This window comes from Rhagoletis zephyria, unplaced genomic scaffold (genome assembly GCF_001687245.7).
Source record: "Rhagoletis zephyria isolate East Lansing unplaced genomic scaffold, Rhagoletis_zephyria_1.1 Rzeph_scaffold_00004, whole genome shotgun sequence".
Lineage (NCBI taxonomy): Eukaryota > Metazoa > Arthropoda > Insecta > Diptera > Tephritidae > Rhagoletis > Rhagoletis zephyria.
The window spans coordinates 198361-226297 of record NW_016157088.1 but is presented as its reverse complement, the minus strand read 5'-3'; the positions used below and the strand labels follow the sequence as shown (position 1 = coordinate 226297).

General features: G+C 40.4%; 4 protein-coding genes across 6 annotated transcripts in view; 2 read left to right on the top strand and 2 right to left on the bottom strand.

Annotated features, from left to right (window-relative positions):
* LOC108372025 (Ring finger protein 11) overlaps positions 1–27937 on the top strand; it is a 76798-nt gene that overhangs the window by 17438 nt on the left and 31423 nt on the right. The window lies entirely within an intron of this gene.
* On the bottom strand, positions 7142–7880 carry LOC108372329 (uncharacterized). Its single transcript, XM_017628022.1, has 2 exons — positions 7548–7880; positions 7142–7435 (listed from the first exon to the last, which is right to left on the bottom strand). Exons 1-2 carry the CDS (start codon positions 7765–7767, stop codon positions 7242–7244), a joined length of 414 nt encoding a protein of 137 aa, XP_017483511.1. The 5' UTR covers positions 7768–7880; the 3' UTR covers positions 7142–7241.
* The window catches only part of LOC108371457 (uncharacterized), a 25310-nt gene continuing 12454 nt past the window's right edge, over positions 15082–27937 (top strand). Inside the window, exon 1 of the mRNA XM_017627059.1 lies at positions 15082–15093. The gene's annotated coding sequence lies outside the window, so the exon portion shown is untranslated. The remainder of the gene's footprint in view (positions 15094–27937) is intronic.
* The window catches only part of LOC108371546 (uncharacterized), a 58536-nt gene continuing 51738 nt past the window's right edge, over positions 21140–27937 (bottom strand). The window contains exon 2 of the mRNA XM_017627160.1: positions 21140–22827. Coding sequence (XP_017482649.1) covers positions 21318–21923 — 606 coding nt within the window. The 5' untranslated portion in view covers positions 21924–22827 and the 3' untranslated portion in view covers positions 21140–21317. The remainder of the gene's footprint in view (positions 22828–27937) is intronic.

Sequence of the window (27937 nt, the reverse complement as noted above, 5' to 3'; positions counted from 1 at the left end):
GCGTACATGCAGATAGAAGTTGATGAAGATACCAAGAAACTTTTAGTGATCAACACGCATCGAGGGTTATACACATTCAATCGTTTAGCACCAGGAGTTAAATCTGCACCCGGGGCATTTCAACAAGTTATGGAATCACTTCTGTCGGGAATTCCTGGAGTGTTCCCGTACTTAGACGATATTGTTATAGCCACTAAAAGTAAAGAGCAAAACATTAACGCAGTGATTCAGATATTCGAACGTTTTAAGTTACGCAACATCACTGTCAACTTCAACAAGTGCAAGTTTTTTCAGAAGTCCTGTACTTATCTGGGTTATCACATCGATAAAAATGGAATTAGCCCAGATAAGAGCAAAATTAACAAAATTTTGGAACTACCGCCTCCGAAAGATGTAAGCGAGCTTCGAACATTTTTAGGCGCTATAAACTACTACGGTAAGTTTATTAGAGAAATGCGCGCTCTGAGGAATCCTTTGGATGTTTTATTGAAAACGGATTCGAAAGTGGGTTTGGTCATCGCAATGTCAGCAACATTTCAACAAATTCAAAGAACTTCTTTCTTCGGATCTGTTGTTAACACACTACGACCCAAGATTGCCAATCAAAGTAGCTGCTGATGCTTCTAACGTGGGTCTAGGCGCATATATTTGTCACATTTATCCTGATGGTAAGGAGAAGGCAAACGCGCATGCTTCAAGATCGCTTACTCAAGCTGAGAAAAATTATTCGCAGATTGAGAAGGAAGGTTTAGCGTTAGTATTTGCAGTGGTAAAGTTCCATAAGTATTTGTACGGTAGCAAGTTTTACTTGCATACCGACCATAAACCATTGCTGGCAATTTTCGGTAATAAGAAGGGGATTCCTGCACACTCTGCAAACCGCCTTCAGCGATGGGCTTTAACCTTGATGTCTTACGATTTTATGTTAGAGTATATACCTACGAGGGAATTCGGGGCTGCAGATATACTATCGCGTCTCACCAGAAACACAACAAGGCCTAACGAAGATACGATCATCGCTTGCTGTCAACTAGAGCGTGAAGTGAAACAAAGTGCAGTCGAAGCCTTAGAGAATTTACCAGTAACGTTCCAGATGATCCAAAATGCAACGTTGAAGGACAAAGTTTTACAAGAAGTCATCTCATACTTGAAGAATGGTAAGTGGCCGAATACGATAACCGACGGTTTACGCAGCTATTATATACATAGAGACGCTTTGGGTATAGTCGAAAATTGCATTATGCTCAAAGATCGATTGGTTATACCTTACTGTTTCCGCAAACGTATCTTACAACAATTGCATAAAGGTCATCAAGGAATCGAGCGAACAAAATCACTAGCTCGGAGTTACGTTTACTGGCCGGGACTGGATGAAGAGATTAAGCGATTTGTTCAAGGATGTGGGAAATGCGCTGCTGCTGCAAAGACGTTGCCGAAAACGACTATTTCTTCATGGCCAATAGCAGAACTGCCAATGCAACGCGTTCATATCGACATTGCTGGTCCGGTAAATGGCATTTACTACTTTTTAATCATCGACGCATATTCAAAGTGGCCGCAAATATACCAAGTTAATTCAATAACTTCTGCAAGCATTTTAAATTGTATTGCTGATTTCACGTCACAATTTGGGAACCCAGAGCTAATAGTTAGCGATAATGGAACCCAATTTTCGAGTAAAACTTTCTCAGATTTCTGCAAAAGCCAAGGTATTATTCATAAATTCACTGCTCCGTATCACCCACAGTCGAACGGGCAAGCAGAACGTTTCGCAGATACTTTGAAAAGAGCTTTGAAGAAATTAGAGGGCGCAGGAACGACGAAACAAATCTTGCAAACATTTGCAAACCTATCGAATTACGCCAAATCGAAGTGCACAAGGCAAATCGCCAGCTGAATTGTTCGTGGGGAGAAGGCTAAGGACAGAGTTGGACCTCCTTAAGATTTCTAAGCCACATAGCAATCAACGTAACGAGCGTATGGAACAACAATTTAATAGACAAAATCATGCCCAGGAACGAAGTTATAAAATCGGTGATCCTGTATACGCGAAACTATAAGCTGAATGAATCCTTTTGGGCACCTGGAATAATAACAAAGATTATTGGCAAAGTAAATTACGAAGTAAGAATTGAAAACTCCAACATTTTTAAGGCAGTGAAATCACACGCGAACCAACTACGTTCAAGATTCGTCGAAGCTCCACAGAAGGCGTTGGATATTTTATTCGATTATTTCCGATCTGTCACCGTCATCAGTCTCTGACGCTAGCAACTCACGCGCTTGTATTGCAGAGCCAGATCTCGCTACTTCACAGGAATCGGCTTCAAGTGATACGAGTCAGCAGACTACACCATGCACGAATATGGCAGATCCTCTGAACCAATTGCTACCAGAGGCTAGTACCGATGCTCCGAATGACAACCGCGAACCGGTAACAGAGCAAACCGAGGTTCATCCAGAGCTAAGGCGTTCATCTAGGCGTAAAAGACCTCCTGCATGGATTCCAGATTACCATCTTTTTAAAAGAAGGAAGGATGTTGGCAACCCACAAGTGTAGACTTTAATTTTGATATGTCATTGTAGAACTAGGATCCGTTATTGTATCCCGTTTGCATATTATTTTATTTCTTTTTCTTTTCCGTCTGCCGATACGTTGTAACGTAATACGCGGTAAGCCATATAATATCCAAGTTTGTATTTAAGATCTTATAATTTGTATTGTATTATTCTTGTATGTATATTTTGTAAATAAAGATTAAGCTACGGCTACCCCCTCAACCATAACAACATAATAGTCTCGTTACTCGCATGTTCCGTATATGCACCATCAACGAGAATCAATACAACACAACATATTGTGCGGTAACGAAACTGTTTTTCGTATCGATACTAAAGTGTGTTGCCTGTATATCGTCGCGTTTCTGCCTTAAGGCCTGTATGCAGCTCTCAAGAAAAGAAAAACTCCATATAAAATGACATACAAGAAATGGCTAAGAAATTTTCTTGAGTCAAATTTCCTTACGGCAGTACGCTGTTAAGAAATTTACTACGCTTTCTACTACGGTTTTCTAAAGTTTTGTGCGAAAAAAGAGGACAAGGCAACCCAGGTTTGCAACAGAAATATATGCCCGTTCCATTATTTCGTGAGGAAAGAGTGAGGCAACAGGCTGTGAGGTATCAAAAATGTCAAAATTCCTTGGATACACACACGAAATAATGGGAATTTTTTCTTGACCGTTTTCTTGAGAGCTGCATACAGGGCTTTAACCTCGTATCTGCAATAGAGGTATTTTAGAGAGTGTAAGAAAAAATGCTTAATTTCTTCCCCTAGGATACAATAAACGCATTTTTACTTAATATTTCTGGTTCCACTAACAGTAGTGAGTACCGTCATTAAGTCTTTGTTCTATTTTCAAACAGTGTGGCGCTCAAACAGCTGTTATAAGTGGTAATATTCGTTTTCCCAAAAATTGTAGATACGTGGTTAAGGCAGAAACGGGACGATATGTACGTACTAGCCCGATTACTTTAGACCAAAATTAACGTAAGATTAAAAAAAATTCCGGCAAGAAATTTTTTGACGCAGTTAGGTGTCTCCTGTTTAGGTGAACACAAAATGAAAATTTTTGCCCCAATTGCGATATGGGAAGTGTCCGCCATCTTGGATCTTAAGTTTTTTACGATTTGCGCGCGAATTTTGCATTTCTCGCGAAAAAAGGTAAACAAATTTGTTGAGAATTCGATTCCTTACAATTTTCATGTGCCTATCAACTTTTTTTAAACAATTACTTATTGCTAATAATATGCAAAAAATGCCCAAAATTAGACAAGTGGCGCGGTTTTTTCGAATTTTTAGCAATTTATATTTGAAGTAAGTGGTACATTTAAATGGCAAAGTTGTAGAGAACAAAATTTCCAATAAACGCATTATTTATATGTTTACGTACGACGTGTAGATCTCGACCAAATACGGGCTCAATGCAGCGGAAAAGGAGAAGCTACTCCAAACTTTTTTCCACACCACCTCAGAGGTAAAATTATTGGCGCGTCTTATTTCTATGTGGTTTCGTCAGTAGTCCTAATCCACACATAGCTATTTTCGCCACAATAAAACTTTAGAATCAGAGAAAAGCCCTATTGATAAAAGGACAAAAACTATTTGCTAATTACAGTTTCAACTGACTGAAAATAGTTATTCATGGGCTTGGCCTATTGGTGAACCCACAGTTGAAAATACGCGCCAAAAAACACGACCTCCGAGATACTGTGAAAAAAGTTTTGAGTTGCTTTCCTCTGCCTTTGCATTGAGCGCGTTGTTGGTTAAGATCTAGACGTCGTACGCGAGTATATAAATAATGCGTTTATTGGAAATTTTGTCCTCTACCACTTTCCCATTTAAATATGTCACTAATTTCAAATAGAAATTGCTCAAAATTCGAAAAAACCGCGTCACTTACCCAATTTTGCGCATTTTTTGCAATAAATAATTGTTTAAAAAAATTATAGGCACATGAAAATTGTAGGGAATCGAATTCTCCACAAATTTGTTCTCTACGTTTTTTCGCGAGAAATTCAAAATTAGCGCGCAAATCGTAAAAAACACAAAATCCAATATGGCGGACACAGGGGACACCAAACTGCGTCAAGGAATTTCTTCCTGGAATTTTTTCGTTGAAAAAATCTAATGCAAAATTCGCGCGCAAATCGTAAAAACACTAAATCCAAAATGGCGGACTTTTCCCATATCGCAATTGGGGGGAAAAATTTTCATTTTGTGTTCACCTAAACAGGAGACACCTAACTGCGTCAAAAAATTTCTTCCCGGAATTTTTTCGTTGAAAAAATCTAAAGTGATTGGGCTATACATGCATGCAGGATTCCTGTGAGGTACAAGTGCTTGATTGTGGCTGCATTTCTTTATTCATTCTGAACGTTTGGAATAAACTTTTTTGTTTATTTATGCTTTAGAACATTCCTGATGATATGTTGACGTATATTTCAAACGCATTATGTTTATTCCGGCTGTGAAATGGGATTATCCGGAATGTATAAAGAAACGCAGCCTGTATCAAATTGTTCGAATCGATGCAAAAATATGTTGGGTGTATACATATGTATATATGTATGTACATGTATGCATATGGAAGAACGAACATTTGTGAGGTACAACCCTGCAAAAATCGTTGGACCATGTAGTCAATTTGTGGTAAATTGGAGTACTTACAAAAGTGTTCCTCTGTCATGCTGTAGCGGACCAACTCGTGTCTCTGCGCCAGCTTATTGTTTGTTATCCGATAACTGCTCGTGTTTTAACGAAATGTGATTGAAGTTGAGCATTTGAAAGCACGTTTGCATGTCTGGCTGTAGCTGAACGTGTAGAGATGCTCGCTGTTAGTTCTTAGCTCCCAGCATGTTCGGGTTCGAATGCCATCAGAGGCAACATGTAATTTTTAATTTTTGTCTTGGTTTTTATTAATTTCGAAAAAGCATTTGAGAAGTGAAGAACAAAAGCGTGTACAAACGAAAAAATATAACAACAATGCCATTGTTAATATGTTGGAGTAGTTTTGTGCTACTCTGATGTAATGCAGGGATGGAGTATATGGTCCTGCCCTAGGACATCGCAATGTTAATTGGACCATATTTTTTATATGAATTGTGGTTAATTGTGGAGTACTCTTTGGTCCTTAGGGAGTACTCTTTACACCATGCATGGAGTATTCGCGATTTTTGCAGGGAAGTGCTTATATCAAAAGTAACGAGTAAAGTAACGATACGAACGATACGGGTGTTGATTGGATTAGTAACGAATACATACGGGTATCCGAAATTTCGGTTCTTTTACAGCTCTAGCAGAAATATTGTATACAAACCAAGGCATAAAAAATAAAGGTGATACTTTGTTTGAACCGCAAAAACAAATGTACCAATTGAATTGGAGAATGTAATTATTTTTTATGCTAAGTACCTGTTCATAGTAAATAAGTAAGTGTTGAGTAATTTGTTCGGAGTTTGAGGATTTTTCATTTGTTTTTGAGGAATTTGGTAATTTTTTGTGGCAACACTGGTAACGTGTTGCTAGAATAACTTTTAAGATGTGTTGCCAAATGTTCAAAGCGTAAGAATATTATAAAGGGGAATAGGACCAAGTAAAGAATACCCATCGTTACGCTAGAAAAAAACTAAAAATAGGAGTTGCGTCCACAGTGTTTTTGCGTAGAATTCCTTTCTGCTTAGGCGGCCTTCGGCCGCGCTTTAGGTATATAACCCCTACCAAATAGGATTCGCGGTAATTATCTAGGTAGGCTTTCAACCCCCAAAATTGGACACAATTTTGGAAAGGGGGTACCATTAGACGCGTCTGGACCCCAATAACAAGAATCCGAACGCGGAAATTAACTTTTTTTTACCAGATCAAAAGTTATTAACAAAAAACTTTTCCACAATAGCACTTTTTTTATTCACTTACTACACTCACATAAACGCACAAAATGCCCAAATTTCACTATACATACAACAACAATACTTCATTTTGGTCATATATGTCAAAATATCGCTAAATACATCACTAAAAACTTATATATTTTATTAATTAAAATGTAAACAATTTTCGTGTGCTCAGCGCAAAATTCACCTGCTGATGTGCGGTATTGCCACTCAATCTGAATGGAATAAATATTGAATATGTTTACCCGGAGTACAGACTGTTATGTGGGGTAATTAATTGTGGAAATAACTAAACAGTTAAATAGATATAGATATAGATAGATATAGCCCTTGTTATAGACTCTAGTCCGAATTCCGGTAAGTAACATAAAATAATGTCAGGAGCAGGTAATAATGTACCTTTGTACTATTTAGCATGTCATTGGTCGGTAACAAGAGCAACTTAAATTTAAATCTATTAAATACGTTCTAGCGTGTCTCAGTCCTTTGCCCACAAAAGCGGCGATAACTTTTTTTTCTATTCCAAGCAGTAAGAGTGGCACCTTTCTGAAATCTTTATTAAATGAGCAATTTTTTTTATGTAATGTACAGTTATAGCTCAGTACATGTTTTTTTTCACCAGAGATAGTCAAAGTTGGGGAAGAAAATATCAAAATGTTAAAAATCCCAAAATAGTCATAATTTTATGATAGATAGATAGATAATTAATAGAGGTATGCACTGCGACCAAAAGGTCTATTGTGCCGTCAACCATTTACAGTACCTCATCTAATCCTAGAGAGCCCCAGGGATTAGCGATTGTATTGCTTTGTCACTTGGCCAGTAATGGCCCAGGTACCCTCCCGTCTTCTCTCGACCGCCTCGCATTCGCTAAGCAGGTGCACGGGAGTCTCCTCATTCACGTCGCAGAAACGACATAGGTCGTTTGACCAGATCCCTAGCTTGTGTAGGTGGCCTCTCAGTCTGCAGTGACCCGTCAGAAAACCTGTTATAATCCGTAGTTTTCCTTTGGATAGATTCAAAGTTTCCCCGTACCTCGTAAGGTTGTAGCCTCCCAGTAGGTGTTTTGCTTGACGTGGACCTGTAGTGTTACCNACCTGTTATAATCCGTAGTTTTCCTTTGGATAGATTCAAAGTTTCCCCGTACCTCGTAAGGTTGTAGCCTCCCAGTAGGTGTTTTGCTTGACGTAGACCTGTAGTGTTACCCCAGTGTTGATTCCTTAGTCTGTTCCTTTCTTTCCTCAGCTCTTCCTTGATTGTGCTAGGTCCAATCGCTAGGAAGGGCTCAGGCCGTATAGGCGACGGGGCGGCCGCCATTCTAGCTAGTCGGTCCGCTTCCTCGTTGCCCGCAACTCCTATGTGACCTGGCACCCAAGTTAATTGGATTTCGTTGTGCTCCGCCAGGCTGTTGAGCCTATCGATGCACTCAAGAACCAGGGACGACTTGACCTCTAANTGTTGAGCCTATCGATGCACTCAAGAACCAAGGACGACTTGACCTCTAATGATGAGAGGGCCTTGAGTGCCGCCTGGCTGTCGCTCAATATTAAAACTCTCTCGTTACGGTAATTCCTACGTAGGTTAATCTCTGCACACAGACTGATGGCATAGACCTCCGCCTGGAAGATACTCGGGTATGCCCCCATGGGTATCGAGAGCTGTAGCCTCGGCCCGTAGACGCCAGCCCCAATGCCTTCCGGAGTGTTCGAGCCGTCTGTGTACCATTGCAACGAGCTCGATTGGATAAGCCTCTCCATGAGAGAGGTGCTCCAAGTCGACTTGGTGCAAAGCTCTATTTTGAAATTCCTGTCAAAGTTAACCACCTTAGGCCTGTCGTCTCTGGGGAGTAAAGCTAACGGAACTTGGGAGCCTAGCTTGTCTCTGTTCCTTAAAGATAGGGTTTTGCCTCTGCCAAAGCCTTCTCTCGCGAAATTTAGTAGAGTTCGCTTTGCAGCCTGTTCTATGGTAAGGTGCAGCGGCTCGAGCTCGAGAACCACCTCCAGCGCTGCCGTCGGACATGTGCGCATTGCCCCCGTAATGCATACACATGCCAGACGTTGAAGCTTGGTGAGGGATTGCCTCACCGTGGTGAGAGTGGTTCTCGAGATCCAAGCCACTGCTCCATAGGTGACTATTGGTCTAACTATCATGGTATACATCCATCTCAGGATCTTGGGACTACAGCCCCAGGTCTTCCCTGCTAGGCGTTTGCATACCATTAGTGCCCTCGTAGCTTTGGAAGTATTTTACATAAAAAAATTACTAAGTATAGCCTGGTTTGTAGATGCAGTTAAAGAAAATACATGAAAAGGCACGATTTTTTTGAATTAAAAAAAATTTAAATATTTCAAACACTTTTACCTGAAAATTGTTTGTTTATCAGAGAGCTCCGCCCCCACCTACCTTCCCCTAAAGTTTGGCAGGTTACTTCTGGGACACCCTGTATATCGAAGTATCGATTTTTATTGAAAAAGCGACGCAGGCGAAAATCTGTTATAAAAAATCACGAGGTGTTCTATGCAAAATGGTTCAGCCCCTTTTCTTTGGCAACACAGAAAGGTGAATTCTACGTACTGAGGCTTATAATACCTAAGAGTGGCCGAAGGCCGCCTGCGCAGATAGGTGTTCTCTGCAAAAGGTGTTTAGCCCCTTTTCTTTGGCAACACAGAAAGGAAAATACTACGTAGTGAGGGTTATAATCCCAAAGCGCGGCCGAAGGCCGCCTACTTAGAAAGTGGTCTCTGCAAAAGGTGTTCTGCAGCATTATATTTATATTTTTCATAAAGTTTGGCCCATGTGGCAACATATTCCTTTCATTGTTTATATTGAAGCATTTACGCTGAGTTGCAAATGGCTTCTCGCACGACATTTTTAAACGATATTACTTTATACCAAAGTGATATTCAAGTAAAAATACCTATTAATGCAAGCTGAAACAATTTTAACTGGTGTCAAGAGTTTTTGGCGTATGAGTTTGGGGCCAACCCCATTACCATAACATCGGTTTTTAGCTATTTTCACAAATCTATGACGAATTTCACGAAAGGGAATTCTAGTTACCTCATCCTTTTCCCCAGGCTACATCACTGGAGCAGTAGCCCCAGTTGGTGCACACCAAAAGGAGAATTCTATTTGGTAAGGGTTATAATCCTAAAGCGCCTCCGAAGGCCGCCTACGCAGAAAGGAATTCTGCGCAAAAATACTGTGGACGTAAGTAAAAATTGTGATTTATGGCCATTTTTATAAGGGGTCCCTAGGGACCCATAGGGGGCCTTGGTGGTCGGGCGCTTAAAAAAAAAAGGGTACTATTTAGTACGTGGCCTAACTATTTCGATGTATTGCGTTCAAAGGGGTGACCCGATCCAAAAAAATGTATTAATTTATTTTAACACTTTTTGTAATTTTTGGTCACTAATTTATTTACAAATGGGTTTGAAATATGCCCTTTTTTGTAAAATTTGGAAATTAGCGTACATTTATCACTCCTATTCTCCTTAAAGCAGCCACTTCACCAATATATTTTTATATTCCCCTTCAATTTACACTTTACTCGATTAGTTATAACTTCCTTTATGACTTTAATATAACCAATTAATCAGAATTCACTAAATAAAAACACCTTTAAAATCATGTGTCTGACTTTAGTTACATATGAAAATTAAGGTACGACCGCACTAGGCGACGCGACACGACACTACACAGCGCGGCACAATATTCTTTGCATGTATTCTTATGGAGCATACCGCACTACGCTGTAGCGGAGCTACGCGACTCGGCAAAGTTGACCAACTAGGCAAAAATGTTGTTGTTGTTGTTGTAACAGCATACAAATTCCCCAAAGACTTTTTGGGGAGTGTTGCTGGAGTGACAGTCCTTGGCCAGATATAAATCTGGGTCGTACCGGTTACGTAGACCCGACTGTCGTGGGAACGTAGGCAAAAATGTCGCGCCGCGTGGTGTCGCACAGTTCCGGTGCCGCATAGTGCGGTATACCTAGCGGTACGACATAACATTTCGTACTATATTTTTGACTTGAGGTAATTGGATTTCCAGTTGTGAGTGAATATTCACATGGATTTCATTCAAGAAGAAAATTATATGTAAAGAAACAATATTTGAGAAGAATTCGCCAAGGAAAATAAAAATAAAAGGCATTAACATTACATCAGCGTCACTGGCATCCATCTTGTTTGAAGGTTTTAAAGGTTTGAAGGAAATAAATTAAAAAATTTGCAGCGAAGTGTCGCGCTGCTGCAGTTTCAGTGCGATATACCAAAAAGTGTCGCGCCGTGTCGCGTAGTGCCGCTGCAGTGTCGCGTCGCTTAGTGCGGTCTTACCTTTAAATGGCGGAGTTCAGCTGTCAAACTCCAAAATATGCAAAAGAATGAGAGACAAAAGAAGATAAGATATAACCCACTAAGCATTAAAAATATAAACCTTTCCATGGCAAATATTAATTTAATTTAATTAATTTAATTTAATAACTAATATACATCACTGGGGCGGTAGCCCCAGGTTTACCACACAGAAAGGGAATTCTAATTACCTCATCCTTTCCCAAGGTTACATCACTGGGGCGGTAGCCCCAGGTTTACCACACAGAAAGGGAATTCTAATTACCTCATCCTTTCCCAAGGTTACATCACTGGGGCGGTAGCCCCAGGTTTACCACACAGAAAGGGAATTCTAATTACCTCATCCTTTCCCAAGGCTACATCACTGGGGCGGTAGCGGTGTTTTCTGCGAAAGGTGTTCAGCCCCCTTTCTTTCGCCTGATAACCACCTTGGGATAATTTCTTTTATTTAAAAACCCCACAGATTCTGTTAGTTGGGTTATATTCTACTTCAAACTGCTAAATTTTCCTCGGTAAATGCCGTTTTTCGCCCATTTTCAAACGGTTCCCTAGTGGTCCGTGGGAGGCTCCGAATGGGGGGGAGGGGGTGCGCCTTTCGGTAAAGTGGGGACTGTCCCCTTTCAAATGGGGGGAGCTTAGGGGCCACGCCAGCCGGTTCTACGTACCGGAATGACCCGGGGTTTTACCCGTCCAAGGGCTGTTGTTTCGGCGATCTAACCCCGTTTAGGTCGGCGAAATCCATCAAACGTTGCTCGATTCTAGGGCTACATCTGCTCCGTACCCTTCTGCTCAGGGCCGGTATAGAGTCTAACCCAGGGCCAGAAATTTACACCTGCTGCGTATGCCAGAGACGACTGCATACAAACTCCACCTCGGTCAGGTATAATGCCTGTGACGGGTGGAGTTAACTCCGGAACTGCTCGGGCCTACGTACGCGCCGGCAATGGACCACGTCGTTCGTGGCCCCATACTGTGCGAACCGGACCGCCTCCACGGAAAACCACCACCCGCCCGGGCAGCACACAACCAACACATCCACACCCAAACACAACACAACAATAGACACACAAACAAACACAATAGCACCCACACACCGCCGTCGGCAACTCCTAGTCCCTCCGACAATCTGATCTGTTCGTCAGTCCAGAATATACCGTAACGTGACATCAGTAAAGTGCAACTCCTGCCATCGCTGGTGCCAATTTAGGGCATGATCAGGACTTCACAACACGCGAGATTGGACGAGTGACTATGTGGGCCTCTGCTGTGCTGCCCAGTCGCATCCCTCCCCCGCGACGCCGCCAACCACCACCACAAGGCAGCACCCCCTTTTGCAGCACGTACATCAGGGAGCCGGCAGGCAACACAACTCCTTAACACCACACATCACAATCGGTCTCCCAAGGCACACAAAGGTGCTACAATTTAACTGTAACGGTCTCCAGAGCAAGATCAAGGAGATAACTGTCTTAACGCTGTTGAATTGCGCCGGATACAACGTGCACCGTCGAGATCGTGAGCGAGACAATGGTGGAGGTTTAGCGTTCATCACGCAACACACCGTGCAGTATCGTCTTGTTGAAGCAGACATCGACCGGAGGGATACCATCCTAGAATGTCAGGGTATTGCTATCCGATCAGGCGATGTTGAGCTCGAAATATTTAACGTATACATACCCCCTGTCACCAGCTGCCCGGCATGATATCACCCTGATATAGGTGCGCTACTCAGAGCTGAAAACCGTATGGTAGTTGGTGACTTTAACGCGCACCACGATCTTTGGCACTCAAGCCTGTCAAATGATCATAGGGGAATACATCCGGCTGAGCAGATAGACGATACGACATTCTGCACAATGAAAGACGACGCACCCACCAGGATTATGGGCAGCTGCTGCAGCTCGCCAGATCTAACAATTGTCAGCGCTGGTCTTATGAACAGCGTATCATGGCGACCTATGCTGACCCTAGCATTAGACCATCTGCCCATAGTCATCTCGATTGATAAAAATGCCGACTTTGCTTCCGTGGATCACCGGACCTATATCAACTTTTCCAAAGCTGGCTGGAAAGGCTTCGCGGATGTTACTGAAGGCGCCTTCACTGCACTGCCCATACCAACCGACGTTCACGTAGGTGAACGTAAATTCCGCAGGGTAGTCACAGCTGCTGCAGCTCGCTTCGTCCCAGCAGGATGTATTAAGGATCCACGTCCGAACTTCCCTGCTGAAGCGGCTGTTCTAGCCGATGAGCGCGACAACCGTCGTCAGGCCGGTCCCAGAAAATTCCATTTCTGAGGTGCGAAGAAAAGAAGCAGAAGGATAATAACCCCCACAAAGTAGAATCCTCCTTCTGTGTTGTGAAGAAAAGGAGCAGAAGTATTTTTGAGCAGAACTTCTCAACAATAAAAGGGACTATACTATAATTATGATGTATATTTAAATCATACAATCAATAATTATTATCATTTTACTGAAAAATGACATTATCTGCACACATAATACTCATAATAGTTATTAAACTCATAATTGGTGTTCATCTAAACACATAGCTTTATCAAGCAGATAATCTTATAAGTTTACGCACTCTTTTCATGAACGACCCACACTCTTTTCGTTTACACTTGCGACAATAGTCGTGTTTTCTTTGGTTATCGAGCTCAGTATCACTAACTTTATATTACTAGCACGAGGATAAAGAAATTATAGAAACTAACTCATTAAATGGGAAAAAATTATATTCACGAGATAATATCTATTTAAATAAATGCACATAAAGGGTGAAGCTTATAACTTACCCAAAACGAATTCAATATTTTGAAATTCAAATACCATAAGTTAACCATGACCTTAGTTGAACGTAGAAGAAATTTTATTTAAATTTGATTCCTAGTTGAGTTAAAAATGGCAACCGAGCTAGAAACGAGACAAACCATTTTGCACGAGTTTATAAATGATCCGGCCTTAAGTACACGTAAAATTGCTAAAAAATTAAAGAGTGCACTATTCGACAGTTTCCAGGGTTTTAATCGTTACAAATAAGGCCTGGCAGTTACGAGAAAACCAGGGAGCGAGGGTTAGCATGCTCAAAGTGGTAAAAACAAAGATTTTGTCGCATTATGTTGCAAAATCCGTACGGAGATCGCAGTTTTTCGTACAAAAGGTAAAGCGGAAAGCTTCATTGAGATGTTCTACAGCTCAATCAGCGCCAGACCGAGGTGCAAAGTAGAATGTTACAGCGAAACCCGCATTCGGAAGTTGTATGAATTCTAAATTAAAAAATACAACTGCTTTGTTATGGACTGCGAAACCTACTGCTATAAAAATTCAACATATATTGCAGGTCAAGATTTTTATACTGCTGCAAGTCGTCAAGATGCCCCTGAAAGTTGTAAGCTGAAAATGAAGTCCAAATTTCCAAAAACCACATGGCTTGGCAAGCTATTTGTTCCTGCGGCCGTAAGAGCAGCCCCTTTTTCCCATCCGGGACAATGAATGATCAATTTTATCGGGATGAGTGCCTCAAAAGGCGTCTTCTGTCATTTATCAACAGATAAGGAGTAGGCCATCGCTCTAGGCGGACATGGCAACCTGCCACTATGCCAAGGACACATTGCCGTGGTATAATGCAAATAACATCAATTTTGTACCTCACGACTGCAATCCACCCAATAGCCCAGAGCCACGTCCTATTGGGGAATATTGGTCAATTGTCAAAGGAATCTTGAAGAAAACAGGGGAAAGAGTGAAAATTATTGAAGAGTGCAAAACAACGTAGTTTTGCGCATCGCGTAATGTCGATGATGCAGTCGTGCAGAACATGATGGCGCGTGTGCGATGAAAATACCGATCACTTGCATATGGAGCAAATAATAACTATTATTTTAACATTTTAATAACATATAAACTTCCAAGTTATATAATACAAAAAAATAATAATTTCAAAGCCTTCTAGTTTGTTTCTGGTAGTAATTTCTAAGTGTCGCAGTTTTGGTGTGTTCACCCTTTATAACATAAAGGCGATTTATTTGAAGCAATTTTAAAGAAACAATGACAGAATATCTGTTTGTGTATGAATTCATTTGTCACTGCTACCAAACTGTGCGGCCAAATTATCAGTGAAACAAAACAAACAGAACGGATAAAAATTTAACCAGATCTCTATCAGGGTCATATCGTTGTTGTTGAATTTGCGTGCAAAATTTTTATGCGGATCCCGATTATTGCCAAGAAAACATAGCTAGAGTTGCGACAGAGTTGCATTGGCTTCAGTTTATCAAGTTTATTCAGTGAAATCGCTGGAGAAATTTATCAGAAACGCGTAAACGAGTTTCCACACAAATTTTGACAGTTTATTTATAAGGTTTACACAATTATAAGTTTATATGGTTTACAATGCATTTATAAGGTTTGATTAATACCCTTATAATAAAGCATCAATTATCATGTTCGCCTTTATAATATTCTTACGCTTTGAACATCTGGCAACACGTTACTCACACGTGCGGCCATCTGCGTTTCGGTCATTGTCCATACATACATTTATACATACTATTTCGGTTGTCTAATGGAAAATAAACAAATTATTTTTAAACGTGTTCCTCATCGTTAAATAATGAAACTAACAAAATATAAAACAGATGAACGTTCAAATAGCTTAATTTAGTTGAAATTTGTGTGTTTCTGCACACTTGTATTTGTTTGAAATGGTTTGTTATCGTACATTTTGTTAGGTGAAATGTTCAACTTTAACAACAAATTACTCGTAAACTACGAGTTACCTCGTCGTCCGGTTCAGTTTTGTGATGTGTACGACCCCCTCTACACCCTCCATAAAGGCATTTTGTTCAAAGCGTGGTGCACTCTCGCGAAGTCAACGCAAATATCGTTTTTAATGCAATTACTGAGGCTGCAATTTAGTTTGGCATCCCCGGAGTTCCGCATAAAGGTAGCTATGGAACGGTAGGGGAGTTCTGATTGCAAATACATAGTTCTTAGCTGCGGGAGGCTTATATTTTTTAAGTTATTTGTTGTTACGTACACACTTCGGCAAAATATGTGCAATAAAACCTCGCACAATGTTCACCGCATATAGTACTTTTAATACATATCTATTAATCAAATGTTTAAGTAAAACGCGTTTATAAATGTGTTTACAAATTGTAGCACTTTTCACAAACAAAAAGTTTTCTAAAACTTTAGATAGTTGGGCGTACGCGTACACTCCTATTATGTCGAACGATTAAGTGCACTTACTATGTCCGCTTTCTTTTCTTCTTTCGCATGCGGGGTTGCCATCGTTTCGGTAGTTCAGCCAGGTTGCCACAGTGCTCCCCCCAGGATTTTCGTCCGGAAACGGACGGGGAGTCTTATCCTGCGTCCGCTGCGGTTTGTTGATGTCTCCTTCGGAGCCAACTGTTCGGGTGTCGATGATATTGTAGATGATGGTGTTGTGTGCGAAGTGGCTGAATGTTGTTGAGTCGCGGTTGTCGTTGATTGAGTATCTGGGATTCGATGAATGCTGGCTTAAGTCGGTCTATGGATATATTTACGTTGTTGCGGTTGATTTTGACGGTGTAATATTTAGGGTGTCTGGAGATCACTGGATATGGGCCATCGTAAGGCGGATGGAACGCCGGTCGCGCTTTATCGTTGCGTACAAATATGTGCGTTGCATCGGCAAGTTTGCTGAATACGAATGCTTTTGAGGAATCATGACTCGCGGTTTGAGTTGCCGGACGAAGTCCGACTGTGGTCGGAAGATTTGCCTATCGTTAAAAAACTGTCCAGGCAACCGTAATGTGGTACCGTAGACAAGTTACGCGGCTGTTGTACCGATGTCGGGCTTGAATGTTGTGCGCAGTCCTAGCAAGATTATAAGCGGCTTATCCAGTCTTGTCTTGCGTGACACGTTATTGCTGTTTTCAGTGAGCGATGCCGGCGTTCGATGATGCCATTTGCTTGCGGGTGATATGCCGTTGTCCGCAGGTGGGTTACACCCAGCATACGTGACAACTCGTTAAAAAGCTGCGACTCGAACTGTCTTCCTTGGTCGGTTGTTATGCGTGCTGGTATGCCAAAGCGCGAAAACCAAACATTGATGAGTTTTCTGGCGACTGTTTCCGCTGTTATGTCTCTCAGAGGAACGGCTTCTGGCCACCGCGTATACCTGTCGATAATCGTGAGGCAGTACTGAAATTCACTCTATGCGGAAGTGGTCCAATGAGATCGATGTTGATGTGTTCGAATCTACACGACGGCAAAGAAAGTTGCTGAAAAGGTGAGCGAACATGCCTACTGACCTTAGATCTTTGGCAGCTGAGACATCGTTGCACTTCTTTGGCAATATCCTTGCCCATATTTGGCCAAACGAAGCGTGCTTTGATGAGCTTTGTGGTTGCGCGCACGCCTCCGTGTGAGATGCTATGCATGCTATGATATCTTTGCGATGCGGGCGTGGTACGAATGGGCGTACTTCCGATGTAGATGTATCGCAGTAGGAATGCCTGTGGGCCTTGTGTTTGGAATGCACAATCTTTTCAAACACAGAGATTAGTCGCCTTCGATAAGTTTCTTCAGTTCTGGGCAACTAACTTGATCTTCGGCCATCCGGTGGTAGTCGATGGTTATTGATTCAACCGCTTCGATGCGCGATAGTGTGTCTGCTGTCGTGTTCTCGGCGCCTGCATCGTGTATGATGTTCGTCGTAAATTGACTGATCAAGTCCAGATGAAGCAGCTGTCGCGGTGATGCTTTGTCGTGTTTTTGTGCGAAAGCGTAGACTAACGGTTTGTGGTCTGTTCGTACCTCGAAGAGTCTTCCCTCCAGCATGGCTCGGAAATGTTTGATGGCTAGGTATACCGCGAGTAATTCCCTGTCGTAGGTACTGTACCTCCGTTGTGCTTCGTTGAGTTTTAGACTGAAAAACGCCAGTGGCTGAAACTCATCGTGTAGAATTTGATGAGGTGCTGCGCCGATGGCAGTGTCGCTGGCGTCCGTACTGAGCGATATTCGGGCGTTCGGGGCTGGGTGAACCAATAGCGTTGCGTTTGCTAGTTCTTTTTTGCATTCGTTGAAATGGTTGATTGCCTCGTCGGTCCATTTGATTCGCGTTGTGTCGTTTTTTCGGTTACCTGGTATTAATTTGACGAGGGGTATTTGGTGTTGCACTGCGCTTGGCAGGAAGCGACGATACAAATTTATCATTGCCAAAAAACGACGTAACTCTTTGGCGACTTCCGGCTCCGGGAAGTGGATGATCGCTTGAACCTTCTCGGGTAACGGTTTGATGCCCTCCACCGTAACTGGGTGTCCCAAGAATTGGATTTGCGTTTGAGCGAATTTGCACTTCTCTAAGTTGACTGTTGGGTGGAATTGGCGAAGACGTTCGAAGACTTGCCGCAAGTGGGCTTTATGTTGCTCGACGCCTTCAGAAGCGATACACACATCATCGATGTATACAAAAACGAAATCGAAACCTTTGGAACGTTTGTGCAGCGTTGCAAAGGCCAAACGTCATGTGTGTAAACTCGAATAACCCAAACGGAGTGGTTATCGCCGTTTTGTGTATGTCGCCGGGTTCGATAGGGATCTGGTGGTACGATGGGGCCCGCGCATTAGGGTTCGTGATGTCACCAAATTCCCGAAGAAGGTTTGCGATTTCGGTGGAGCTACTCTCTGTTTCGATGTTCGTTGCTGCTCCGAAGCTGCAGATACCTGGTCGAGGTTGTGCTTTGTCTGTGCCTATCAGTGTCGAATTCCCGATGTCGATGATTAGGTTGAAATACCAGAGGAAGTCGGCACCGATGATGGCGTATTTAGTTTCCGCTATGACGAAGTTCCATACGAGTTTGCGTTGAAGACCAAGGTCGAACGTACGACGGACTACGCCGTAGGTTTTAAAGGTGGTCCCATTAGCGGCGAAAAGTGGGTTGCCTTCAGAATTTGACAAGCGGCATGCTCGAGTTGGTGGAACGACCGACACTTCTGCGCCGGTGTCGACCAAAAATAGTTGGTGACAGGTAATAAGGTCAATGGAAATAAGGTCAATTGACTTTATTTCCCACCCTGGTGCGAAATAAAGTCAATTGACATTATTACCTTTTCAAAAGCGAAATAAAGTCAACAAAAATTTGGAAATAAAGTCATTGACGCTATTTCCTCATTCAAATGGAAATAGCGTCAACAATGCTTAAAGTATGTCGATTCATAGAAAAAAATGTTGTTCTTACAATAAACATTGCCCCGTAAGTGTTGTTTTTTAATAGATGAAAAAGGTTATAGCCAAATCCTCAGTGTTGTGATATTAATCCACACACAATCTTGAACTCCCACGAATTGATTTTATTAAAAAAATTTAAATTACGAATATGTAAAAACGCACAGCTGGAATACGAGAAATATTTTAAGAAAGAGTGTAGAAATGATCCATAACTTGCAAAACATGTTTCGTTTCCACAAAAATAAAGCGAACACTATTAAATTGAAGAAACAGTCCATGTCCAAAAACCCCGGAGGAACCCTGAAAGAATTCTGTGTTTTAAATTAGCATATTTTGAACGAACTCGGAATGTCTAAGGTGGAAAAGAAACCAACCTTTCTATAAGGAAACAATGTCTCCGCCAGCAATTTGTGAAAACATCATTTAAAAGCAGCTAAGGAGAATGACGACACTATTTATTAGATGGCACATTCAACGAGCCAATGTACCAAAATGCGGGTATAAACAATTATTGATTATTTAATATCGGAACCGAGATCATATAAGTTAATTAATTGGTTTTCTCACACTTTGAAACACAAATTATATGCTTTTTTACTGCAGACAAGTTGATTGCCCCAAAACACAGCAGAAATCTTCCAATCAGGGCTGCCAACTATCCTTAGTTATGAGGTGCCATATTGAGGATAAAAAAGTGCCAAAATGTACCAAATAAGTAATAATAAAGCTAAGCTTTCAATAAATAAAAATTAAATAATTCATTTATTAAAAAGGTGATTTTTTGTAAATATTCGCAATGTTTTTCATGCCATAAATGTTTTTTTATTTGTTTTTAAAGCATGGCTTATATTTTAACAAACACCATACAAATCCAAGTTTTAAACTGAATACATAGTTAAGAAGTATTTTCCAAAGTTTAATGAAAATTACAAACTTTTTAATAAGAATTTCTAAATTTAGATAAATTCTTATTTAAAAGTTTGCAATTTTGATGAAACTTTGCCAAATACTTCTAAATTACGTACACAGTGTGAAGCTTGGATTTGTGTAGTAATTATCAAAATATAAGCCAGGTTTTTAAATGAAAAATAACATATTTATAGATGAAAAACACTTATCACTAAAAAACAAATTCGGAAAACCACATTCATTAAACTACAATTCATTTAAAAAACAGTAAAACAGTAAAAAGGCACTACAACAATAAATAAAAAGTGCCAAAATGTTCCAAATAGAAAAATAAAGGTGCCAAAAAAGGTGTCATTCATTTTAATCATTCACATTTAGCAATAAAATAAAGCTACATTTTCCAAACAAAAGTGCAATGATAAAATAAGATGAACCAGTTGAATAGCCTTTATAAATTAGAAAATTTTAGTTGAGAAAAAGAAGTACACGCAAAGGATTTCACAAAAATGTATTGAAATGTAATTTTTTTTACAAAAGTGCCATTTTGGCACTTTGTGCCAAATTGAAAAAATAAGTGCAATTTGAAGTAAAATAGGGACAAATGGCACGGTTTGAGACAAGTTGGCATCCCTGCTTCTAATAACTTACAAATATAAAAATTTGAAATATCGAGGGCTTGAATTCATTAATACCCTCTATCTGCAATTTGCACAAAAACTAATTTGTGATTTTAGAAACCATCTGGGACTTATTACCTGTCGTTATATAAGGTAGCATTAATATCACTGATGACAGTTAAAGCTTAGGTGGATTTTTATATCAGAATCTCATCTTTGTGAAAAGTGTGCAGATAGAGAGTATTATTGAATATAAGCCCTCGATGTTTAAAATATATACAAATTTTATTTCAACGTATACAAAAAATAAATCTACCTGCGTTACAGCACGGCGGGAGACGGGGAAGGGGGCCCGGGGGGGCCGCGGCGTAGCGTGACGTGGTGTGCGCGCCGGTCGCGCGGGGTACGCGGGGCGCGAGCGCGAGCGCGACGCGCGCGGTGTGGCGCGCTGACGCGGGCCGCCGCGAAGCTAAGCAAATTTAATATTTGAAAGAGAAATAATGTCAATTGATTTTATTTCGTTTTTAAAAAGGTAATAATGTCAATTGACTTTATTTCGCACCAGGGTGGGAAATAAAGTCAATTGACCTTATTTCCGTTGATCTTATTACCTGTCACCAAATAGTTGATATGACATTCGATCTAGTTTAAAGAAAACGTTTGGATTTAGGAAACTCAGAAAATTTTACCTCGAGTTCGCATTGGGATTGGTTGCTCGATGATGGTGTGCTGCCGGAACTGTCGAGCTTAGTCGTTACGGCAGTGTTTAGTTTTTTGTTGGGTCTGTCTTTTTTATGGGAAAATCGCATGGACTTCGGCATTTTCGAGCCTGAGTACCATATTCCCGGTGATACCAGCAGGTCGGTGATTGTTCTGCGTTGGAGCTGCGATGTGGTGTGTGCGCGCGTTTAGCATTCACCAGACGACGTTCGCATTGTCGGCTGCGTTTTCGGGACATGAGCTGGCTCAACTTGCTGTTGATATTTTCGAGAACGGAGTCTTGCTTTTCGCTTCGTTTTTCAAGCACAGTGAGTCGATTGGTAGGTGTTTCGATAGCGTTGACGGATGGCCCCCTGGTTGGTGCTGTTGCATTTGAGTCGCGACTTAGTGCGTCGAGGACCGCATCGGCAGTGATGGCGAGTTGAAGTAGTGGCGTACTTGGCTGCGCCTGAAGCATACCGGCGATAACGTCGCGAGCAGCTTCCGGCAATTGTTTGAGCCAGTACTGTTGTATGACGGACTCGTCTTTCGTGGCGTTTGTTCGTTGCATTTGGCTGAGCAAGTGGCTTGGCTTGCCGTCGCCCAACTGGATTCCCGTAAGTTTGTCGAACCAGCCCATTGCTGAATCGCTGAATTTTTCAATGATGGCCATTTTTAACGTGGTGTATGGTGCCGTGGTTGGTGGGCGGCGCACCAGATCGAAAACCTGGTCTAGTATGTAGTCGTCAGCATGTGCAACAATAGCGGTATACTTATCTTTTTCTTTACGTATACCAAAACCATGCAGTTCGAACCATGCGTCCACCTTTATGAACCATGATTCGATATTGTACTTGAGTTGAGTTTTGGAAACGGTAATTTTCCGAATACCGCATTGATTTGCGGTCTGTCGCTGTCGACGCCTGCGTTGACGTTTCCGCTGTCGTTCGCGGCAGCGTTAGTGTCGTCTTTTGCGAGCTTTTCCGTGCTATTATTCAAGCTCATGTTGCCGGGTCACGTTGGTATTACGGTGGCCCGTTACTTCGTGAGCCGTTATGATTGCCGGCTTGTGTATAGTCGACGAATTTTCGGTGGCGTGACACCTGAACTATACTTACGCTTTCGGTGAGCTGGTTATGCAGGTTTTGCTCTGAATTTTCGAGGCGCTTCAAATCAAAGCGAGATTATTTTTCCCCAGCTATTAACGCGCAAGTTTGCTCTGCACGCCTTAGCACGGTGATTTGATGCACGTCTTTTACTCACTATCTCCGTCTTTACTACGGGGTCACCACTTGTGGGATTTAATGAGTCAAAGTGTTTTTTTCGATTTATTTAAACACGAATCAAATTCGCATATAATACTTCGGTATTATTTAATATCTAAATATTAATCTTTACAAGGAACTTGTTTCTATTTTAAATGTAGATGAAAAAGTAATTAAGTCTGTATTCGCCGGCGAGTCGATTGCTAAGAAGATATTCTGTCGCACGATTAAGTGCACTTGCTATGTCCGCTTTCTTTTCTTCTTTCGCATGCGGGGTTGCCATCGTTTCGTTAGTTCAGCCAGGTTGCCACACTAGGAAACATTAAGTATAAAAAAATAAAAAAATTAAAAAAATATATATATAATTTAAAAAAGGGGTAATAAGGATATTTAAAAAGTTGTTTAGCTTTTAGACACCTTTCTGCGTAGGCGGCCTTCGGTCGCGCTTTAGGATTATAACCCTTACCAAATAGAATCCTCTTTTTGGTGTGCACCCACTGGGGCTACCGCCCCAGTGATGTAGCCTGGGGAAAGGATGAGGTAACTAGAATTCCCTTTCTGTGTGGTAAACCTGGTGCTGCCGCCCCAGTGATTTCTATGTTTGACAGCTCAGCTCCGCCATTTAATTTCCATATACAATCACAAGCGCGCAGGTGATTTTCATAGCAATTTTAATTAAACATAAAATGAAGATATTAAGTGGCTGCTTTAAGGCAGAATAAGAGTAATTATTGTACATATATTTCGGAAATTTGCAACAAATACCATATTTCCAACCGACATTATTGTTAAATTAGTGCACAGATTTAGTAAATTAAATTTTTGTAATAAAGCGTGAACTGTTGTCTGCAAGCGTGTGTAAAAGGTTGTAGGCACTCGAGTTCATATAAAACGGCAACTCAAATTTATTTCAAATGAGGAAACGAATTACAAACGCTGAATAATTATAACTGACTAAACAAATGTGAAAAAATGTGACGTTGAATTTGAATTTTTAAAATCAGCACACTAAGCAACTATGTCTCACTCGTGTACTTGTGTACAGTAGCCATAGTAATAAACGAATTACAAACGCTGAATAATTATAACAGACTAAACAAATGTGAAAAAATGTGACGTTGAATTTGAATTTTTAAAATCAGCACACTAAGCAACTATGTCTCACTCGTGTACAGTAGCCATAAGGTTTTTGATTCGATTCACGCGTTTGGGCACAGCAACCGAAAATCGTTGTACAAATTCATAAACAGTACCCGCCGACAGTAAGAGCAAATGTGTGTTGCCATACGTTTTAAAAATATGAGTGCAATTGTAAATTTATATCGATGTACATATATCGAAAATTTGTGATACATTTTTTTTTATAAAAATCGATACTTCGATAAATAATGAAAATTTGCAATAAAAAATAAGCTTACGATCTCGGATTCTTAATACTGGCAGTAATACTGGTCGTTAGATACCCCTTTCAATTATTTTGCATACATTTTCAGAAGTGCACGATTCTCAAAATATCCAATGTTAATTTAAATGCTTTCAATTTCTCTGGAAAGGTTTTAAGCAGAGAGCGCAAAGGCAGAGCGAATATGTTTTCGATGTTCGCATTATTAGAGTACAAAATGTAGGGATCGCGTTTTGAAAACGCTACACGTTAATATTTATTGACGGTATTACGATCCGCGATCCAGGTTTCAGAATTTCTAGAAATTTTGCGATGTGGATTACGATCCATCAATATTGCATGCTACACGGTCAATAAATATCGCGATACTTGGATCACATTAATAAATATTGATCGTGAGACAGGGCCCCAACACTCATTTCTATGGGTCCTGTCACACGGTCAGTAGTGAAAAAAATTATCGGAAAATTTCTTCTAGACTAATTTCGGTCCGACAAGCTAAAATTAGGCATTCAAATTTCATTTCACTCTGTTTCTTATCCGTTAGGTGAGCAAACGTGAATACTTGCCTCAGAGTACTGTTGGTGCTTTAGCTGACAAAAATATAGGGAAATGTTTAGTAGCTGACCCATCGTTTTTGGGGTGGGGGGCGGAGGGGGAGGGCCCCCCCACTAGAAAGGGGACAGTCCCCACTTTCTAAAAAGGCGTACCCCTCCCCCCCTTGGGCTCATTCCACAGGCCCCTAGGGAACCGTTTGAAAAAGGGGGAAAAACGGAATTTTCTTATTCAAACTGAGCAGTTTGAAGTGGAATATGACCCAACTAACAGAAACCGTGGGATTTTTTAATAAAAGAAATTATGCCAAATTAGATATCGGGCGATTTTGAATAAAGAATAATTGAAAATAGAAAAAACAAGTTTTTAAAAAAAAAAAATTTCTTATTAGCAAATGTATTTTTGCGTAGAATTCCTTTCTGCGTAGGCGGCCTTCAGCCGCACTTAGGGATTGTAACCCTCTCAAAGTAGAATTCTCTCTCTGTTTTGCGAAGAAAAGGAGCTGAACACCTTTTGCAGAGAAAACCTTTCCGCGTAGGCGGCCTTCGGCTGCACTTAGGGATTATAACCCTCACAAAATAGAATTCTCTTTCTGTTTTGCGAAGAAAAGGAGCTGAACACCTTTTGCAGAGAACACCTTTGTTTATTTTTAATGCTTACTGGGTTATATCCTATTTTCTTTTGTCTCTCATTTTGCATATTTTGGAGTTTGACAGCTGAACTCCGCTATTTAATTTGCATATGCAACCAAAGTCAGACGCGTGATTTTGAAGGTGTTTTTATTTATTGAATTGTGGTTAATTGGTTAATATTAAAGTCGTAAAGAAAGCTATAACTAATCGAGTAAAGTGTAAAGTGAAGGGGAATACAAAAATATATTGGTGAAGTGGCTGCTTTAAGGAGAATAGGAGTGATAAATGTTCGCTAATTTCCGAATTTTACAAAAAAGAGCATATTTCAAACCCAATTTGTAAATAAGATAGTGACCAAAAATTACAAAAGTGGGTGTTAAAATAATGTGTAGACTCTTGACTACAAGTGGTGGAATTTTTTTTGGATCGGGCCACCCCTTTGGACGGAATAGCCCGAAATAGTTGGGGGGCGCTTTCATTGAAGAAAGTGTTTAAGTTGATTACAATTAAATGTTTACATTAATTACTGAACATGATTAACCTAGTGTAAAATAGCGACCAAGAAAAGGAACTTCCATACAACAAATATACACTGTAAGCCCCATCAGTGCCTTGAAGCACTTATTGGTTTGGAGCAAATGCAGTTGGGCTCCAAATCTCAAAAAAAAAATAAAAATATTGGAATCGATAGAGATGATTCAGCTTAGTATAACGGTATACTTCTTTTTTGGGCAAACAACAACAACAAAAATTATCAAAGGTTAAAGTTCAAAATACGCAATTTTTTAAATCAAGATTTCTTAAAAACGTAAGCCCCATCAGTGCCCTGAAGCACTTATTGGTTTAGAACAAATGCAGTTGGGCTCCAAATCTCAAAAAAAAAAAAAAAAAATGTTGGAATCGCTAGAGATGATTAAGCTGAGTTTAACGGTATACTTCTTTTTTTGGGCAAACAACAACATCAAAAATTATCAAAGGTTAAAGTTCATAAATCAAGATTTCTTAAAAACGAATGGATGGATCTGGAAATTTGATTCCCTTTAATTTAGTATACGTACTTTATATATATGTTGTATAGTTCTTACAAAAATTTAATTAATGTAAAATAACACTGGTCTACAAATTTCAACTTTTTTTCTGCGAATAAGACGGGACCTGGTGTTTCTGAACGGATTTTTCGTGCTGAACACGAATCCCTTGAAACCCCTAAAAACAGCGTTTTTGGCCATTTTCGAAAAATTATAGAGCTGAACCCTGACGTGGTACAAATTTTGCATATATCAGAAATTAAAGGCTAAACCGTGCCCTTTCGAATGAGCCCTATGCCGAATTGATCGCGTGCACCCTTAAAGCAGGGGGTGTATTTGTGTTTAGGGGTGCAGGAAAAATTGATCACAGAAAGAATTTAATCTTAAACGATCATAGAAAATTAATAATGCCAAGGTTTTAACTATATTAAAAGTCGCTGATTACGAATCTGCAGTTAGATTTTAAAAATTTAAGATGACGGGTCGAATATGGTGGATATAAAAATTGGACTCCTAGACACAAATACACCCCCTGATCTAAGGGTGCATGCGATTAATTCGGCATAGGGCTCATTCGAAAGGGCACGATTTAGCCTTTAATTTCTGACATATACAAAGTTTGTAGCACGTCAGGGTTCAGCTCTACAATTTTTCAAAAATGGCCAAAAACGCTGTTTTTAGGGGTTTCAACCCCTTTTTTCTCGAAAACGTGACGTGATGGGAAGTTTTGGACCCCAGATTCGTGTTCAGCACGAAAAATCCGTTCGGAAACACCAGGTCCCGTCTTATTCGCAAAACCCTTGTAGACCAGTGTAATTATTCCTGCTAATAAAATTTTTACTTACAAGGATTTGCAGCTCTCTCGGGTTTTTACGCTCTCGAATTCGCTCTCTCTAGCAAATATTTTTGGTTATCGAATGCATTTCCAGTAAAAACTTGCAAGTACTAGTAACTATTGGTAACAATTTTTTGATATTGAATGGACCTCTTATTACCAAGTCCACATAAACAAGATTGAGTCAGTCCAGCGCGTGTTTATCCGACACGCCTTAAGATCGCTTAACTTCTCCGACCCTATCCCATCCTATTTTTCACGGTGTCAATTAATTAACTTAATGCCGCTGCTTAACCTGTCAATTTCCCATCATTTTCGATGTAATTTCCGGTAACGTTGATTGCCCCTTATTGCTCAGCAGAATTTATTTCAATGTTCCCGGCAGAATTTTTCGGCATAATGATTTATTTACGAGTCGCTATTAGCAAAACTCTTTACAGCCGAAATGCTCCCTTAAATAGAACTGTGCAAGAACTCAATACGATTTCTAGTACTCTAGACCTTGATCTCTCTATGCCAAAGGGTATTTTCCGAAATCTGCTTGAATCTTATTTAAGTAACCTCAATAATATTTTATAATATGTAATTTTTTCTAAAATGTTGTAGTCTCTAAGAACATCCTGTTGATATACTTCATAAACAAATTGTAATAACTCACCAGTTTACTTGATCCCCAGTGGTTCAATAATAATATAATATTTATTCTGTAATGCAGTGTATTACTATATATGTACATATACAGGGTGTCCCAGAAGTAACGTGCCAAACTTTAGGGCAAGGTAGGTGGGGGGGTGAGCTCACTGATAAACAAAAAATTTTCAGGTAAAAGTGTCACCGTTTTTGAAATATTTAAATTTTTTCGAATTTAAAAAAAATCGTGCCTTTTCATGTGTTTTCTTTAACTGCAACTACAAACCGGGCAATACTTAGTAAATTTTTTATGTAAAATACTTCCAGATAGTTGCCTCTC